General features: G+C 37.2%; 2 protein-coding genes across 4 annotated transcripts in view; both read left to right on the top strand.

The window, feature by feature from the left end:
* Positions 1–20551, top strand: part of Bmal2 (basic helix-loop-helix ARNT like 2) — a 117861-nt gene that overhangs the window by 49383 nt on the left and 47927 nt on the right. For all 3 annotated transcript variants that reach the window (XM_071610038.1, XM_027934108.2, XM_027934107.2), the window contains 5 exons: positions 726–966; positions 1425–1531; positions 2548–2698; positions 3771–3829; positions 4938–5046. In XM_071610038.1, coding sequence (XP_071466139.1) covers positions 726–966; positions 1425–1531; positions 2548–2698; positions 3771–3829; positions 4938–5046 — 667 coding nt within the window. The remainder of the gene's footprint in view (positions 1–725; positions 967–1424; positions 1532–2547; positions 2699–3770; positions 3830–4937; positions 5047–20551) is intronic.
* LOC114091723 (phosphatidylinositol transfer protein alpha isoform-like) lies at positions 10824–11825 on the top strand. Its single transcript, XM_034636666.2, is given in 2 exon segments — positions 10824–11728; positions 11731–11825. Coding segments are annotated over 2 exon segments (810 nt in total). The 5' UTR covers positions 10824–11001; the 3' UTR covers positions 11814–11825.

Below are 20551 nucleotides of genomic sequence, written 5' to 3'. Positions count from 1 at the left end.
AACTTAGCAAAACTTTGCTCAAAATAAAATGAAAAGGTCTAGGGATGTAACTTAGTAATAGAGCCCTGGACTGGGTATAGCCAAAGCTCTGGATCAGACCCCTAGTACCACAAAAACAAAACTGACTTGGAATATATAAAGTATAGGCCTACTTAATCCTAAATTAAAGCAATCAGTTACTTTTCTGACGTAATTTAATTTAGTTCCTAGGGGGGAAAAACCCCTATTAATAAAATCATTAATCAAATATTTTTGGGGGGGGGGGTACCAAGGACTGAACTCAGGGGCACTTGACCCACTGAGCCACATCCCCAGCACTATTTTGTATTTTATTTAGAGACAGGGTCTCCCTGAGTTGCTTTAGTGCCTTGCCATTGCTGAGGTTGGCTTTGAACTTGCGGTCTTCCTGCCTCAGCCTCTCTAGCTGCTGGGATTACAGGCATGTGCCACTGTTCCTGGCATTTTTTTTTTTTTTTTTTTAAGAATGAAAGGAGTAGGATTTATTATTCAGGTGTGTGGAATAGAAACAGAACTCTTGCAGGGGTGAGAGGGGAGCCCCCTAGGGGTTGTCCTTGATGGTTTCTTTTTGATGCGATTCCCTTCCCCTTTCACTGTAGCATATTTAAAGACCATTTCACAGCCATTATAATTACTGTAAATGCCAATGTAAGAAGTTTTAGAGTTTATAATTATGCAAATGTCCTTTTCTAAAAATGTTTAATTAGATCATAGAAAATTCTGTACCATCCACTGCACTGGTTACCTGAGAAGCTGGCCTCCAGATATGGTTGGAATGGAAGAGGAGAGGGACAACAAGAAAGACAACAGTCATTTTACCTGCCTCGTTGCCATTGGAAGATTGCATCCGTATATTGTCCCACAGAACAGTGGAGAAATTAAAGTGAAACCAACTGAATTCATAACACGGTTTGCAATGAATGGAAAATTTGTGTACGTAGACCAAAGGTAAACATTTACATGATATAAAGATGTGGCATTCGATGGGGTGTTTGAGGCTATGAAAGCTGTAGTTTAGTAGTACTGCTGGTTTTTTTTTTTTAAGGCTTCAGAGCAGGGAATAAAGTTTAGGTGAGACAAGGGTACGGATGTGTCAGTAAATTTGTTCAAACAAAAATATAAATTGGGAAAATATTTGTTAACCAGTAATGCGGAGACTGGGCCTGGCTAGTGGCCACAGTTTTGATGGGGAGTAGTAAGGGCGCTCCTGGGGTTGGGTGGAGGGCTGTGTCCGTGTGACTGTTCTGGTGTGCATCCCTAGTCCTGGCTAGAGCCACCAAGGGCAGCCTAATAGTCACTCATCCCCAAGGCCACAGCCCCGCTATTCTGACCACAGCTGGGCCTCCCATGTTCTGGGAGGGAGTGCACTCACCAATTCTGAAGTTTGTTTTCAATCTTAAAACCAGGGCAACAGCCATTTTAGGATATTTGCCTCAGGAACTTTTGGGAACTTCTTGTTATGAATATTTCCATCAAGATGACCATAGTAACCTGACTGACAAGCACAAAGCAGGTACGCTGTGCCCTGAGCGGAGTACTTTTGGGGTGATTTTTTTTTTATTACAGCTTCAACTCTGAAATTTCTCCTCCTGTGAAATTAGTAATGTGAATCATTCTTCAAGAAATTGATTTTTATGGTGACTTATACTTATTGGCTATTATTTTATTAATTCTTAATTACTATTTAGTTTTTAATTGTATCTAATTTTATTAAATTTTTAAATTTGTTCTAATTAGTTATACGTAACAGTAGAATGCATTTTGACACATTGTACACAAATAGAGCACGACTGCTCATTCCTCAAGCTGAATGTGGTGCAGGGTCACTCTAGTAGTGTAATCATACACATATGTAGGGTAATAATGTCTGTCTCATTCCACCATCCTTCCCATCCCCACTGCCCCTCCCCTCTGTATAATCCAAAGTCCCTTCATTGTTCCCTCCCTCTCCCCCATTATGGATCAGCATCTGCTGATCAGAGAAAACATTAGGCCTTTGGTTTGGGGGGATTGGCTTATTTCATTTAGAATGATATTCTCTTGTACTATCCATATCTACAAATGCCATAATTTTATTCTTCTTTAAGGCTAATATATGTACCACATTTTCTTTATCCATTCATCTGTTGAAGGGCATCTAGGTTGAATCCATAGTTTAGCTATTGTCAATTGAACTGCTATAAACATTGATGTAGTTATATCACTTAGTATGCTGATTTTAAATCCTTTGGGTATAAATCAAGGAGTGGGATAGCTGGGTCAAATGGTGGTTCCATTCCATACTGCTTTCCAAAATGGTTGCACCGATTTACAGTCCCACCAGCAACGTATGAGTGTACCTTTTCCCCCACATCCTTGCCAACACTTATTATTGCTTGTATTCTTGATAATTGCCATTCTGACTGGAGTGAGATGAAATCTTAGATTAGTTTTCATTTGTATTTCTCCAATTGCTACAGATTAATTTTGTTAAATTTTTAATTTAATATTTAATTTGATTAATATTTAATAATGTTTTTTCTTGTTAAGTTCTACAGAGTAAGGAGAAAATATTTACAGACTCATACAAATTCAGAGTAAAAGATGGCTCCTTTGTAACTTTAAAAAGCCAGTGGTTTAGTTTCACTAATCCTTGGACCAGAGAACTAGAATATATTGTGTCTGTCAACACACTAGTTTTGTAAGTACTTTACTTTTAAGACCTTCATATTAATTTCAAATTGATGCAATTTTTCCCCCTAAATATTTTCAGTCTGCAGTTGGTAGAATCCATGGATGCAGAACTTGAGGATGCAGAGGGTCCGCTGTGTTCTGAGTTGTTCATTGGCAATAGTTCCCCCAATTAAACTAAAAGTTTGCTCTTTTGTAATGTACTTTTGCTTGGTGTAATACATGATGGTAAAAGCATTTATCTAGGCATTTCCTTCCTACCCTTCATGATCTTGTCTTGTCCTTAAACTGCATGTCATTTTGCATGTACATCCTCTCAGTCTGGGTGCCACATGTGACTGAGTGGGGCGTGCCGGTGAGTGAGTAGAAATCCAGCCCAAGTGTTGCTAGGCAACACTGTCTATAGCTGTGTCAGCCTGAAGGAAGAGCCCACTTTTCCTGACTGGCAACAGTATGTTCCCATGGCCCTGTTCTAAGTTTTATTGTTTTTCTACAAGTTTCTCTTTTATGATGCTATAAGGTTTTATTAGACCTATTGATTGATTGATTGATTGGGTATAAGGGATTTGAACCCAGGGGGGCTTAACTACTGAGCCGCATTCCAACCCTTTTTATTTTTTATTTTGAGACAGGGTCTTACTATGTTGCTGAGGCTGGCTTTGAACTTGCAATCCTCTTGCCTCAGCTTCCCGAGCTGCTGGGATTTCAGGCGTGTACCACCATGCCCAACTATTGATTTTATTATCTGCAATATTTGGTATATAAAAAAAAAAGCACCAAAAATTTATCTCAAACATTCCCTGTCACCATTTCAGTAATCTTTGCCTTCTTATCACTAGGATAGGAACTGAGAATTTGTTACTGTGAGACCATATACTTAATAGGGCATTTGGTAATGGCCCTGATAATTAGCACATCAAATACCTTGATGTGGTGATATTAACAATATGTACATTAACATGTACATAAAGCATTAAATGGGCCAAGAATTGACAAATCAAATGCATGGAGCTTAATGTAGTTGTTTTAACAATTTTCTTTATCTTAGGGGGAAAAAATCACCTGTTTTTTCTAAATTCTAGGGGGCATAGTGAGACCAGAGGAGCATCATTATTTCACTGCAGCTCTCAATCATCAGAAGGTAAGTTTAGGTTTTAGTTGGTGGAAGACTTGTTGCTAAGACCATTAAGACTATTACTTAATAGTATTATGCAGTTACTTTTTTTTTCTGTCTTGGGGAGGGGAAAATTTCAAGGTGAAATTAGAAGACTTCTATGGGTGGCTTATCGGCATCCCAAATTTGGGAGTAAGTTCACAGGGAAATAGGTATCCCCTTGGAAACTCCCAGGAGTGCCACCATGTCCCCTTTAGAATGCCCACAGCACTTTGTTCACACTTCGGTTACTGCCTTCATTGTGTTTCCATGAGTTGTGCACCTGTTGGGCTCCCCCTGGCTTCAGGAGCAGGAATAATGTTTTAACAGCCTTCCCTGGCAGCCAGCGTCATCCCTTGTCTGTTGTGGTGCTTGTTAAACATCTGTTGCAGAAATTATAAGTATTAAGGGCAGCTTTTGCTTATCTGTTACCATATTTCACCACATAATTATCACCACCTCATTAGCATATATTCACAAGGATTCCATGCATCCTAATGTTGCACCAAAAACAGTTTAGTAATGAATGATTTCTAAGTAATACCAGCACAATTTCTATTTTTTTAAACTTTACATAATGGTGGCACCCACTATTTTGCAAAAAAAAAAAAAAATTGGCATAAAATCTGTAATGATTATTGGTGAAATATGGTAGTTTTAAACCACAGGGTTGTACTAATATATTTGTGTAATAAAAATATTAGGAAATATGAGAAATAAAGTAGTATTTCTCAGACCTTCATATGGAGATGAAAGTAGGAGAAAGAGAACTAGAAAATTATTTGAATTGAAAGTTATTAACCATATGAAAAATTGTGGTATATATGCGTAATAAGAATTGTAATGCAAAAAAAAAGTACATGTATAAAGACATGAATTGGTGTGAACATGCTTTATATACAATGATATGGAAAATTGTGCTAAGTGTAATAAGAATTGTAATGCATTCCACTGTCGTGTAATTTAAAAAAATAAAATTAATGAAAAACAAAAGAAAAAGATCTGGAAAACTGGGGGAAAAAAAGAAAGTTATTAATCAAAGTTACATACTTTTTAAACGTCTCAGTTGAATTATTTTTCTTTTGCTGTTGCGTAGAATCCCCTAAGCAATCTTGCATCCATGTGCCTGGAATGTCTACTGGAACTGTACTTGGTGCTGGCAGTATCGGAACAGACATTGCAAACGAAGTTCTGAATTTACAAAGGTAATGTTTTATTGCTGCATATATTTTCACAAGTAAATTTATCATTTACAAAACCAATATACAAAAATCAGTTTTTCTATAAGCAAATAGGCAGTTTACTAATATAATGGAAGAGATTAGCACTAGAACAATATTTAAAAAAATAAAATATTTTGTTACAAATTTTTAAAAAATATTTCTTAATTGTCAATGGATCTTTTATTTAATTGATTTATTTATATGCAGTGCTGACAATTGAACTCAGGGCCTCACACATGCCAGACAAGCACTCTACCACTGGGCCACAACTCCAGCCCTATAGATTTCACAAGAAGTATCCAGGGCTGAGGTTGAGGTTTAGCTCAGTGGTAAACTATTTACCTGGCATGTATAAGGTCCTGAGTTTGACCAGCACCATCCAAAATAAAATAAAAAAGAAAAGTTTCCAGACCTACATAAAACAACCACTACCTTTAATATTTACAAAGATACAGAAAAGGTAACTCAAATAACTTTTATGACATAGCTGTTTTTCATTGTGAAAATTTGATATAAAATGTAGTATCCTTAGACTGAATCCAGTCAAAAATGCTATCATGCATTTATTTTTGGAATTTGACAAATGACACTAATTATATTAAAATGTCTAGAAAACTTCAAAACAAAAAAAAAAAAAAAATGAGACTAACCCTGTCAGAGACTAAAAAATGTTTTAAAGCTGTAATCACTATATTTTGGTATAACCCACAAATAGATTAATGTAAAAGATTAGTTTTCCAAAATAGACTCAACTGCATATGGAAAGTTACTGTATAGTAAAAGTGGCTTTTTAAATCAGTAAGTGGAAATAAGTCATACTGTGCATCAAGTTTAGTACATAGATGTAAACTTTATAAGAATTTATATATTAAAACTTTTTATAACTACTCTTTATGCTGTAAAACTCTTCATATATTAATAAAATCAAACTATCATGAAATGAACATTTTCCAGTTTGATTTATCTTTAACTTTGTTATATGAACTTTTATAAAAATGTATGTATATATTAAACTTTACATAACTGCATATTAAACTTCATAGTATAAAAAAGTTTTAATAATCAAAATTAAATTTTTAAAAACATTAGCAGACATGAAGAGAATATAAAAATCAAATGGCTGAGAAACTTTAAAAATTACTCATCTCAGTTAAATATACACATATTAAATTAAATGAGGTTGGTACTTTTTTCACTTAGAAGATTATCAAATATTTGAAAGTTGATACTCAGTATTGGTGAGAGAATGAGAAAACAGACATCATAAGGTGTGTGAATGTATATTAATACAGTAACTTTGGAGGACAATTAGACAATATTCATCAAAAATGTAAATGTATATATAACCTCAGACTTACCAATTCTACCCCAGGAGCACATTTTCTTAAACATTTGTATAAAGACCTATGAGCAAGACTATTTTTTTGCTTTACTATTTGTTAAATATTTGTTACAACCATTATTCATAATTCTTGGTATATCCATATAGTAAATACTCCGAAACTGTTTAAAGATGGGTAGCTCTATTATGCTAATATGGAAAGACTGAAATGTATATTGAATAGCAAAAGGCACAGGAATAGAAAAAAAAAGAATAGCATGTAGAATAACAAACTTGTATGAGGAAAAATATGTGTATATATGTGGATATGTGTGTATGCAGGTTCATAATTGCCCACTTAAAACCCTTGGGACTACGTGTTTTGAACTCAGAATTGTTTAGAACTCAATTTCTTTGGATATTAGAAAAATCGTGTTTGGGCACTGGGGCTGTAGCTGGGGCTGGCAGAGCACTTGCCTAAAGCACACATGAGGCACTGGGTTCAATCCTCAGCACCACATAAAAATAAATTAATTAAATTTAAAAAAAAGAAAAATATGTTTGGGAATTCCCACCCACTCCCCTTTTTTAAGGGTTATGTGTAATACCTCCAGAGAACACTTGTATCATGGGCAAGACTACAGTCATTTGCATCAGTATTTCTGCCTTGAGAGGTAGGTATGGATTAAGTGGAAAAGTGGGATATGCTTCAAAATAATCCTAAGGGCAAAAGGGAAATAAGAGCTTGTGGATATACACATTCAATAAGATTAAGAAAGAGTTAATAAGTATTGAAGCTGTTCGGGTGTACACAAGATTTCCTCATACCATCTCCTTTTTTTAATCTGTTGGAAATTTTCCATACTAGAAGATAAAAATACATTTTTGGAGTGAAGCATGTAAATAGTCATTAAATAACATAAAATGGAATTTTTAAAAAATATCAGTCAAGATTAGATTTTACTGAGTTCAGATTTTGCTACTAAATGATTTTAGAAAAATCTTCCTATTTTCAGGGTGTTTGAGATTTTGCAGTTACAGAGAAGGAACCTCTGAGTCTATAATATAATATATGGCAATATGAAAAATTTGTTCAAACTGGCTACTTTTCATATTTGGGACTGGGTATTAGGTGACAGTAAATATAAAAGAGTGATATTTTTATCTTTTTATTTTTTATTTGACTTTGTACAATTTTAATTTTTAGCAATTTTTAAGAATTTTGAATTGAAAAAATCACTACTGAGACACTTGCCATTTGCCTTTGATCTGCCTATTTAATGAACAAATACTTATTGAACACTTAAACTGTGTACTATGTACTTTAATAATTCAGTTGTAAAACATGTTTCATCATGTGCTTTGATCATAAATCTCATCATAAACATACAATGTAAAACTGATTTTACCACATAGTACATGATTAGTTGCTCAAATGTGTGGTTTGCATTTTTGGCATCTAATCCTAGACTGACTTTCATTACAGGATCCAAGTTTCCTTCCCATCTTAACAACTCAGTGACTTAGGCAATGGAAAAGACATTAGTGGATCTGGATGTGCATTTTATTTTTTACCCTTTTTAAATGTACAGTTTATTAGCATTAAATATGGGCACATTTAGCGCAGCTATCACCACTACTGCCAGAACTTTTTCATTTTGCAAAACTGAAGCTCTGTATACTCTTTTTTTTCTTTTTTTTTTAGAGAGAGAGAGAAAATTTTTTAATATTTATTTTTTAGTTTTCGGTGGACACAACATCTTTATTTTATTTTTATGTGGTGCTGAGGATCGAACCCAGCACCCTGTGCATGCCAGGCGAGCGCGCTACCACTTGAAGCTCTGAACTCTTTAAGCAAAAACTCCTATACCCCCTTCTTCTAGTACCTGGCAACCACCATTCTATTTTAGGTCTATGAATTTTATTACTCTGAGTACCCTGCGTGTGGAATTAGACAGTATTTGTTCTTTTGTGACATGATGCTTTCAAGTTTATCCATGTAATAGCATGTGTAAGAATTTTCTTTTAAGGCTGAGTCATATTCCATTGTATGTGTGTACCCCATTTTGTTTATCAGTGGATGAATAGACTCCTGGGTTGTTTCCACCTTTTGGCTATTATGAGTAATGCTGCTATGAACATGGATATACAAATATCTGTTTGAGTCCTTGCTTTTAATTCCTTTGTGTATACACCCAGAAGTAGAATTGTTGGATTATCTGGTATTTCTTTTTTCTTTTTTTTTTTTGAGGAGCCACTGTACTGTTTCTGTTACACCATTTTACATTCTCACCAGCAATGCACAAGAGTTTGAATTTCTCCACATTCCTACCAATGCTTGTAATTTTGTTTTGTTTTTGATAATAGCCATCTTAATGGATGTAAAGTGGCATCTGCTTTTGGTTTTGATTTGCATTTATCTAGTGATTACTGATGTTGAGAATTTTTTTTTTTTTCACATGTTCATTGGCCCTTAGTCTCCATTCTTTGGAGTATTGTCTATTCAGGTCCTTTGCCCATTTTGTAATATGGTTGTTTTGATGTTGAGTTTGTACAAGTAGCTTATATATTCTGGACATTAGCCCTCAATCAGATAAATTATTTGCAAGTATTTCCTCTCAATCTATGGTTTGCCTTTTTGCTGGGTTTTTGGTTTTTTTTTGCACAAAAGTTTTGTTTCTGATGTCCAAATTTATCCACTTTCTTTTGTTATTTCCTTTCTTGGTTTTGGGTGTCATATCCAAAAAAACAATTGGTGCCAAATTCAATGTTATGGAGCTATTCCACTATTTTCTTCTATGAATTTTAGAGTTTGAGGACTTAAGTTTAGTCTTTGATGTTTTTGTACTGTCTAAGGTAAGAGTTTAACTTCATTCTTTTGCATGTGGATATCCAGTTTTTCTATAATGTTTATTGAAAAGACAACCCCTTTCCCCCATTGAATGTTCTTGGCACTCTTTTTGAAAATTGCTTGACTATGTTACAGGGACATCATAAGTGAAAATAGAGCCATGTGTTGACAGTTGGGTTCTGTCAGAAAGTTCACGATACAGTAGGGAGGGCATTTCTATATGGTGGCACCTCAGTTAATGTATAAAGTGAGAAGGAAAAACATGTTAGTTTCAAAGGACAAGCACATTCAATTGAAAGAGAAGCTGGTTTGATGAGCAATGAGGAGTTCTCATTAAGGTAAAGTAGAGAAGGGACTTAGATTTGTTTTTGCAGAGGACTAATATGAAGACAACCATGATTCAGAACATTAATTTGGAAGTGAACGGCATGAGGGATAGGATATTTTTCTTCATTAATGCAAGACTAAGTGAGCAGGTAGTGATTTTAAAATATGAACCAATAGTGATGTCAGCAAGATGGCAGAATAGGACTTTAAGTGCCCTTTTCCTTTCAGAAACATTAACACAAACAACTTTATGCTCATGAAAATACCATCACAAGAGCTAAAGAATCCATGTGAGGGAGGGAGAGTAAAGTGAGCACTCAGCTTCACTGTGGACATCAGCATAGGCCTAGCTCTATGAAATCTGAAGCCAGGCCTGTCCTCAAGGCCCCATGCCCTAAGATTGCACCATCAACTCAGTCTCTGGTCTTGATGCACCCAGAGATTAGATCAGGTCTTCTTCAGTAGACCCTGGTCCTGGGCCAGTATCCATGGGGCAAGGCTCTACAACTGCCAATATGGACCTGGACTCTAGAACTACTCCAGCGCTCAGCTGACCCCTGTATACTCAGGCTCTGAACTCATGCCCATGAACCCAGGACTACACCAGAGAGCTAAATATACCCTTCAGAACCAGGATCCTGGCCCAACCACATGGACCAGGTTGGCGTCTTTAAATCTGGGTACCAGATTCACCCTTCTGCTGACCCAATCCCAACCAGTCTGCTTGAGGACCCTACAGGCAAGCTTGCCTATGGACTCTGCTAGATATCATCCCCATTCCCTAGAATCTCTACACAGGCTAACTGGTGAGGATCTTTCTCTGCCAAAGCCAGTCTGTAAAGACTTTGGAATAGGGGTCTACTTCTTCAAATGTGAAGGCACCAACACAAGTCCATAAGGATCATGAAAAAAGTCAGGGAAACAGAACACTGCCAAAAACTCTAAAGAAATGGAGATCAACACGAGCTATAAAAAAACACAGACAACTAAATAAAATCGGGAAAACAACAAACAAAATGAGAAATTCAACACAGAGAATCCATAAATGGGCCAAACAGAAATCTTAAAGCTAAAGAATATAAAGGCAGAACTGAAAACTTCCATAGAGAGCTTTAGCAGCAGACTATGAAACAGAAGAATAAGTGACTCGAAGATAGGTCATTTGAAATGACCCAGTCAGAGGAACAAAAGAAAAAAGAGTGAAAAAGAGTAAAGAAAACCCCGCCCCCGCGCGGCGCTGCGGAACCGGAGCTCCGGGAGGCGGCGAGGCCAGGGCTGCAGGAGCCGGCGCGGCGGCCTCAGCAAGAGAGGTGGGGACCCAGCGGACCACGATGAAAGCGCACAGGCAGCCGGGCCGGGCCGCCACGGGGAGAGCGGCCGCCGGGAAGCGGGCGGGAAGCCGGGCGGGCAGCGGACAGCCGCCGAGCTGCGGAGCGACATGGTACTGCTCAAGGAGTATCGAGTCATCCTGCCTGTGTCTGTAGATGAGTATCAAGTGGGGCAGCTGTATTCTGTGGCCGAGGCCAGCAAAAATGAAACTGGTAGTGGTGAAGGCGTGGAGATCCTGGTGAATGAACCTTATGAGAAGGATGGTGAGAAAGGCCAGTACACCCACAAGATCTACCACCTACAGAGCAGGGTACCCACATTTGTTCCAATGCTGGCCCCAGAGGGAGCACTGAATATACATGAAAAAGCATGGAATGCCTACCCATATTGCAGAACTGTTATTACAAATGAGTACATGAAAGAGGACTTTCTGATTAAAATTGAAACCTGGCACAAACCAGATCTTGGCACCCAGGAGAATGTGCATAAACTGGAGCCTGAGGCATGGAAACCTGTGGAAGCCATATATATAGACATTGCAGATCGAAGTCAAGTACTTAGCAAGGATTACAAGGCAGAGGAAGACCCTGCAAAATTTAAATCTGTCAAAACAGGCCTCGGACCCTTGGGCCCAAATTGGAAGCAAGAACTTGTAAATCAGAAAGACTGCCCATATATGTGTGCATACAAACTGGTTACTGTCAAGTTCAAGTGGTGGGGCCTGCAGAACAAAGTGGAAAATTTTATACATAAGCAAGAGAAGCGTCTGTTTACAAATTTCCACAGGCAGCTGTTCTGTTGGCTCGATAAGTGGGTTGATCTGACCATGGACGACATTCAAGGATGGAAGAAGAGTCGAAGAGACAGCTAGATGAGATGAGACAAAAGGACCCAGTGAAAGGAATGACAGCAGATGACTAAAGCCACCCCTCCCCCTTCGCAAGACAGTGGTCAACAGGAAGGCCCAGCAGCTCCACCCTCCTGCATGACAGGCCATCTTCGGACGCAGCCTTTCTGTGCCCATTCTTCAGGCAACTTTCAATTCCTTACTGTAGCTAATTCTAGATGCCCTTTAATATTGTGAACAAATAGACCGTCTGGTATTACGGGAGCCTGTTCCTCTGAGATATGTGGTGTATAGGCTGCTGTATTTACATCTCCTCCCTCTCTCTCCATTGTGTTCTGCCCCATTTCTGGGTATGCCCCCACCTTAATTTCCAAGTGACATTTTTAGTCTTCAAGTTAGCTGCCTTTTGTGATGTGGTGATTTAAGTTCATTTGTTTTCAGCCTTGGGATAAACTGAGGTATTTTGCTTCCTGGGCAGATCCTTGAAATTTTGAATGCTCACCTGGGGAGAGAAGATGAGTTAGAAATACAGTATCCTCCCCTATTTCCCCCACCTAGTTCCACAGAATAGCAATGTGGCTTCATAACTCTTACCTCTGTTCCCAGTTTCCCATTGTTACAATGTACTAAGCACGAAGGAGGTACCCAAGGCCCAGATTTTGTTTAAAGAAAATTTAACCCATATGAATAATCCCTGCCCCGGTCATTGCATCTCTGGCCACTGTTCTTACAAACAAGCGTGATTTCTTGGTCTTTCTGTTGCCCACTCTGTCTGAATTTCTCTGCAGAGCCTACAAGACACCCTGGTCACCTTTCCACCTGGAGGGAATTGTCCGGCATGGCCCTTAGAATTGAATCTGCCCCATAGATACCAATCCATCTGACCCCTGAGGAGCTAGCTCTAGGCTCCTCTTCCCTTTTGGGCTGGTGCTGCCACTCAGCAATAATCCTTTTCTCTATGCTTTCTTTGATCCCTGTCCTCTGTCTTTGAGGTTGGTTAGGATGCAGAAGTCCTGATCTTTTCATGCTGCACAAAATGAGCATGCAAAAATTCCCTCCTCCCCCAGCAGAACATGTACCCTCTTGTCTCCAATCACTGGAAAAGAATTTGGGAATCATGAACTCAGCTTGTCCTGCCCATGCTGAGTTCTGTCCTGGACAATCAGAAGCAAGCACTGATCGTAGTGGAAGAACTCCACTAGAGTAGACTGGTGAACAAGTCCAGGCTCCAGGGAAGTAGAAATTGCTGAGTGCTTCCCAGTTCCTTGACTCAGCAGAACCTGAGTATGCCTTCTTGATGGGAGAATATGAGATAGCTATGGTGTCACCTGACATTTCCCAAGCCTTGTGAAGTATGTTGGCCTGAGTGTGCAGTGACCCAAACCCATACTAGCCTGGGTCCCTCTGCTAATGAGAGAAACCAAATCTGTTTAGAATGAGAAGTGGGAAGGGACATTTTATCCTTAAGTTTTGTCTGTGTGTTTGCCTTACTCATTTCTAAGTGCAATAATGGAGCGTCTCACAGATTGCACCTGTGATATCCTCCTGACAGATGCTTCCCTGTGGCCCTCCTAGGGCAAGGGTAGACAGATTCGGATCCCTCAGCATGGTTAGCTCTGACCTTCATTGAGGTCCCTTTGGGACCAGGAGATATCTCATTATAGGTACCTTCCTATGTATTAATCTCCTCACCTTGTAGGGTCTTTGGTAATGGACCTGGGGCATTTCAGCTGGTGATCAGCATCTCAACTGCTAGGAGCATGTATTGGACTGGATTGGAAAAGTTGAAGAGAGACATTCCTACAGGAGAAAAATTTAAATGTTTTCCTGCAAGCTCTATATTAGCTATTAATTATATTTGTGCTTAAAGATTTTTTTTCTTCATTCATCCATTAGGTGAAGTCCAGGTGTGGGTTTTCTTGGGAGAAACTGAAACTCTAAGTAGACAGTTGTTTATGTGGTATGAGGATCAGCAGATGTTAGCCTCCTTTGTTCAGTTCTTTGAGATCTACACTATCACTTCAGCTCTGGTGGGGGCTCACTCTTCGTTTGCCTTTTCTCTGGCTTCTCCCACTTCTACCTGTTGCCCTGTTTGAAAGCATCTAAATGAGCTGAGCTGGAATTTCTCAAGATCAGCCTAGATCTGGGGCTCCTGCCCACACAAACAAAAGGAGGGATGTCTCTTTCTAATCCATCCCTATGGATGATGTTGCTGCTGGGCAACAGTGTTGGCTTCTTTTAAGTGGCCCCTTCCTTCTTTCCTTCTCCACCCCAAAACTGATGAGCACTCAGAGGGGCTTATGATGAGCAAAGGCTTAGCTCCAGGGATTACACCTGCCACTGTGCCATGCCCCTTCAGACCAGCTGCTTCCATTAGATTTCCAGGGTCTTAGTCCCAAATGAAAGCAACAATGCCTCTACACAAGGGCTGCTGGGCCTCCTCATTGAGAGAGGTCAGGGACAGGGTCAGTATTGTGGGCATGTATATATCTTCCCATGTTCTCCTTTCACAGTCCATACCAGGACTCCCTGACTTATTTTGGTTGGTTCCTAGTGCTCCTTCTTTTACAAACTACACTTTGTAGAACTGATTAGATTACCTTGTTTATTTAATGTGAGTTTGTGCCTTTTTGTCTCAATCTTCCAATACAGGTATATTGGGGGAAAAAAGCAGTCTAATAAAATCCTAGACAGAGAAAAAAAAAAGAGTAAAGAAAGCCTATAGGACATGTGGGACACCATCAGGTAAATGTATTTACATGTTATGGGAGTTTCAAAAGGGACTGAGAAAGGGGAAAGCGATAATTTTATATATATATATATATATATATATATATATATATATATATATATATATATATATATATTTTAATTGTAGATGGACACAATATTTTATTTATTTATTTATGTTTATGTGGTGTTGAGGATTGAACCCAGTGCCTCACAAGTGCTAGCTAGGCAAGCCCTCTAGCATTGAGCTGAAACTTCAGTCTTGGGAAAGCAATCTGATTTAAAGAAATGGCACAAAATACCCAAACTTAGAGAGAAAAATGAACATTCAGATCCATAAAGATCAAATAGAGTAAATATAAAGAGGTGGTCACTGAGACATATTTAATCAAATTCTCAAAAATCAAAGACAAGGAGAACTTTTAAAGCATAAAGATAAGATGTAACTTGTCATAAACATGGGAACCTCCTTAAGACTATCAAATTCCCAACAGAAAAATGTAGTTCCAGAACTAGTGAGAAGATATCATCAAAATGCTGAAAGGGGGAAAAATATTGCCAACCAAAAATACTATATATAGGAAGTCTGTCCTTCAGAAATGAAAGAGGGAGAAGGATTTTTCCAGACAAAAGCTGTGGGAGTTCATTACAAGACTTTCTTTACAAGAAAGGCTAACCAGAGTTCTTTAAGTTGAAATGAAAGGACATTAACATAAAAACATGAAAATATAGAACTCCCTGTAAAGAATATAGTCATTCAGAATATTTTAATACGGTGATGTGGTACACAAATCACTTAACTCTAGCATAAAATTTAAAAGACAAAAGTATTAGCAAATTATTATAACTAGTTATTGTTAACAGATATATGATAGACAAAAGAAAATGGTACCAGTGACATAAAATGGAGGAAAGAGTATAGAAGTTTTGTATATGGTTGAAATTGCCATCTAAAAATGACCTGTTATAAGATGGTTTTTGTAAACTTCATGGCAAATACAAAACCTATAGTAGGCACATAAAAGATAAATCAAAATATGTCACCACCAAAAAAAGAAAAAGAGAAATCAGGTCATAAACAGTGAAACACAGAAGCTACAACACAGAAAACAAATGGCAGAGTAAGTCAGCTATCAATAATTACATGTAAATGGATTAACTCTTCACTCAATGATATACAGTGGCTCGAATGGGTTATAAACGAGATCCAGCTCTATGCTGCCCACAAGAGATTAATTTTAGCTCCAAGGAGAGAGGCTGGCCATGAAGGGATGAACAAAGATTTTTTTCATGCCAGTGGTAACCAAGAGAGCAGGAGTGGCTATATTCACATCAGACAAGATAGACCTTAAGTCTAACACTGTGACAAGAGACAAAGAAAGTCATCATATAAATAAGTCACTAGATCAAGAAGATATAACAATTATAAATATTTATTCACCCACCATCAGAGCACTTAAATAGGTAAAGCAAATATTGATGAAATTAAAGAGATAAATTGCATTAATAGTAGGTACCATAGTTTTAGCAATGGATAAAGGCATCCAGACAAATAGTGAAGACACAGGGCACATGAACAACACCACTGTTCACCAAATTGATCAAACAGACATATAGAGAACATCCCATCCAACTGCTGCAGACTACATTGTTTTCAAGAACACTTGAGTTATATGGTAGGCCACAAAACAAGTCTTAGAAATTTTAAGAAGACTGAAATAAATCATATATCAAATGTATTTTCTGAACACAGTGGTATGAAACTTGAAATCAGAGGAAAATTTTTAAATTAACAAATGTAGAAATTAGGCAGTGTATCACTAAACGACTAATAAATCAAAGAAAAAAATTCTGGAGACAAATGAAAGTTTAAACACAGCATACAAAAATATATGGGATGCAGTAAAAGCAATTCTTAGGGGAAATTTTTAGTGGAAAATGCATATTAAGGGGGAGAAAAGAATATATCAAATAACCTAGCTTGATACCTCTAGGAACTAGAAAAAGGAGAGCAAACTAAGCCCAAAGTCAGCAGAAGGAAATTATTGGAGCAGAAATAAATGGACATTTGAAAATTAGAAATCAAATGAAACTAAAAGTTGGGGTTTTGAAAAGATAAAACTGAAATATCTTTATCTAGACCAAGAACAAAAAGAAGACTCAAATTATGAACAATGACAACATGGATGAACCTGGAGGGCATTATGCCAAGTGACATAATCCATACACAGAATGAGAAATATAATGTATTCTCATTTACATACAGAATCAAAAGAAAAAAAGGTGGAATAAATAGAAACAGCAAGTAGAGAGCAGAGTGGTAGTTACCACAGGCAGGGAGGGGAAGGAAATGGGGAGAAGTAGGTCAAAGTATATATATTTGCATTTCTGTAGGTGACTAAATCTAGAGAGCTAATGTACAACATGAGAACATGAGTTAATATCGTATCCTAAAAATTTGCTTAGGTTTTTTGGTGCTGAACACATACACAACTGGAGCTGCGTATATCAAAAACATTATACACTTCAAATATATACACTAAAAAATAAACTAAAAGTTATAAATGATATTAATACTGATACCAAAGGAATACAAAGGACAATAAAATACTGCTTTGAACAATTATATACCAAAAAATTGGATAACCTATAAGAAATGGATTAAGTTCCCTGAAACATACTATCCACCAAGACTAATCAAGAAGAAATAGAAAATCTGAACTGACCAATAAAGATAAGGAGATTAAATCAGTAATACAAACTCAGGAGCTGATGGATTTACTATTGAGTTTTACCTGACACTTAAACAATATTAATACCAATCCTTCTGAAATTCTTCCAAAAAATTAAGAGGAGGAAACACTTCCAAACTTGTTTTATGAGATTAGCATTACCCTTATACCAAAGCTAGATAAGATTACCACAAGAAAAGAAAACTGGGGTCAGGATATAACTCAATGGTAGAACACTTGCTTCGTATGTATGAAACCCTTGATTCAATCCCCAACACTACCCACAGAAAGAGAAACAAAAAATTAAAGGGCAATATCACTCATGAACATAGATGCAAAAATCCTCAAAATATACTAGCATACTGAATTCAACAGCATATTAAATGTGTCATACCCCATGATTGAATGAGATTGATTCCTGAGAAGCAAGGATCATTTAACACATGCATAGTCCATAAATGTGATATACCACGTTAACAGTGAAGGATAAAAATCATAAGAGCATCTCAATAGATGTGTAAAAGGCATTTGATAAAATTCAACATCTCATGATAAAAAATACTCAAACTATAGAAGGAATGGAACTAAACTTAATAGAGTCCATATGTGAGAAGCCCATAGACTGCTGAATGGTGAATATCTGAAAACTTTTCCTCTAAGATTGGGAACAAGATAGAAATGCCCACCACTCTTACCACTTCAATCCATATAGTGCTTAAGTCTGATCCAGAGCACGTAGGTAAGTAAAAGATGTGAAAGGCATCCAAGTGGGAAACAAAGAAGTAAAACTGTCTTTTTGCAAATGACAAGATCTTATATGGAGAGAACCCTGAAGACTCCACCAAAATTTTCTTTAGAATAAACAAATTCAGTTTCAGGATATAAAATCAGCAGTGTTTCTATATATTTACAATGAGCTATCCAAAAAGAATTCAATAAAACAATTCTATTCACAATATCTATCAAAAACAAAAAACCTTAGGAGCAGTTTAACCAAGGACATGGAAGATGTGCACACAGAAAACTGTGAAATGCTGGTGAAAGAAATTGACGATACAAATAAATGAAAAGCTAGGTGAGTGGATGTTCATGGTTTGAGACAATTATTATTAAAATGTCCGTATTTCCCAAATAAATCCACAGATCCAGTGTTATCCCTATCAAAATTCCAATAACATTTTTCATAGAAGTATGAAAAAATCTAAAATTCGTACAGAACCACAAAAGCTATCTTGAGCAAAAATAACAGAATGTGATACATTATACCACTTGATTCAAAAATCAACTATAAAGCTTGAGTAATCAAAACAGCATGTTACTGGCATGAAAACAGGCTCAGAGCAATGGATCAGAACCAGGGACCCAGAAGTAAGTCCACTCATTTATGATCAATTGTTTTTTGACCAAGTTGCCAACACTCAATAAAGGACAGTACCTTCAATAAATGATGTTGAAAAGCTGATACCCACCTGCAGAAAAATGAGATTAGGCTCTTGTCTCACACCATATACAAAAATCAAGTCAAAATAGATTAAAACACATGAAACTATAAAACTACTAAAAGAGTAAGCAGAAGAGAAGCTCCATGACATTGGTCTGGACAGTGGTTTTTGAAAAGGATCCCCAAAGCACAAGCAACCAAAAGCTAAAATAGACAAATAGGATTTTATCGAACTAAAAACTTCTGTGAGCAAAGGAAACCACAGGGTAAAGAATGGGAGAAAATATTTACAATTCCAATATCTGACAATATATTAAAATAATATTAAAACAGACAAGGAGCTCAAACCTCTCCACAGTAAGAAAACAACTCAGAAAACGAGCAAGGATATAGATAATGCTCAAAGGACATACAGATGACCAATACATAAGAAAAAATGCTCAATCTCACCATCATCAGAAAAATATAAACCAAAACCACAATGATATCACCTCACTCCAGTTAGAATGTCTATATAATAAAGATGAAAGACAGCAATTGTTGGCAAGGATTTGGAGAATGTTTGTGGGAATCTAATTGCAGCCATTATTGAAAATAGTATGGAGGTTCCTCTTCAAATTAAAAATAAAACTTCCATATGATCCAGCAATCCCACTATCAGATATATCCAAAGGAAATGAAAGCAGTATCTGTACCCCCACAATTGTTGCAGGATTATTCACAATAACCAAAAAATCAACCTAAGTGTCCATCAGTGAATGAAAAGAACTGTGGAATACTATACAGGTATACAAAGGCATTGTAACCCTGTCGGTTGCAACAACATGAAGGAAAGATGTTATTTTAAGTGAAATACCCAGGCACAGAAAGACCAGTGCTGCATGATCTCACTTATATCTGGAATCTAAATAAAACTGATAGAAGTAGATTGGTGTATGAGGGATGGGGGTCAGGGAGATGTTGGTCAACGGGTACAAAGTTTCAATAAGAGGGTAAATAAGTTCTGGAGATCTGTTGTGCAAAATGGTAACTATGTAGTTAATAGTAATGCACTAAATGTATTTGAAAACTGCAAGGTGAGTGGATATTAAGTGTTCTTACCACAAAATAGGTATGAAATGAATATGTTAGTCATCTTCCAATGTATACCTATATCAAACATTTTATAAATCAGTTATACTTTAATAAAACTGGTGGAGGTGAGGGGGAATGAAACCACAAAATGAAAAGCTGGCTGAGCTGCATGCATGGACTGTCCTTTGGAAAACCCCCTAGATGCATCCCCAATCTTTCCTTCTCATGGTTTTGCGACCTAAGGCATTTTATTTCTGTTTTAGTTTCTTCCTCTGTAATTTCTTACCAACGTTCTTAGGAATACATGAAGACGTAAAGTTATGTTTTTGCCATTCTCTTCTCTGTGCTATGTTTCATTGATTCTGTGCCTGGGGATTATTTGGGATAAAAATTATATTTCTCACTTGAAAATGATTATAGAATGTTAATAAATCTTTGATTTTCTGTTTTGGCATAAAATCTTCATGAGGACTGATTTTTTTTGTGTTTTGTACTAGGGATTGAACTCAGGGATGCTTAATAACTGAGCCACATCCCCAGCCCTTTTTAAAAATATTTTATCACTGAGTTGCTTAGGGCCTAAGTTGCTGAAGCTGGCTTTGGACTCGAGATCCTCCTGCCTCAGCCTCCCAAGCTGCTGGGATTACAGGCATGCACTACCAGGGACAGTGTGAGGACTGATTTTTGACACAAGTAGCTGATTTACACTGCTCTCCTTTTGTTTTTTTGCTCTACTATTATGTGGCAGGTTTACTCAAAGGCTTTGTTCTAGAGCTTGACTTCTTTTTTTACTGTGTCTTTCAGCACTCCACTTCAAAAGTAACTCTGGCACTGA

Source organism: Marmota flaviventris, chromosome 3, assembly GCF_047511675.1.
Source record: "Marmota flaviventris isolate mMarFla1 chromosome 3, mMarFla1.hap1, whole genome shotgun sequence".
Taxonomy (NCBI): domain Eukaryota; kingdom Metazoa; phylum Chordata; class Mammalia; order Rodentia; family Sciuridae; genus Marmota; species Marmota flaviventris.
This window is presented reverse-complemented; position numbering and strand designations above follow the sequence as displayed.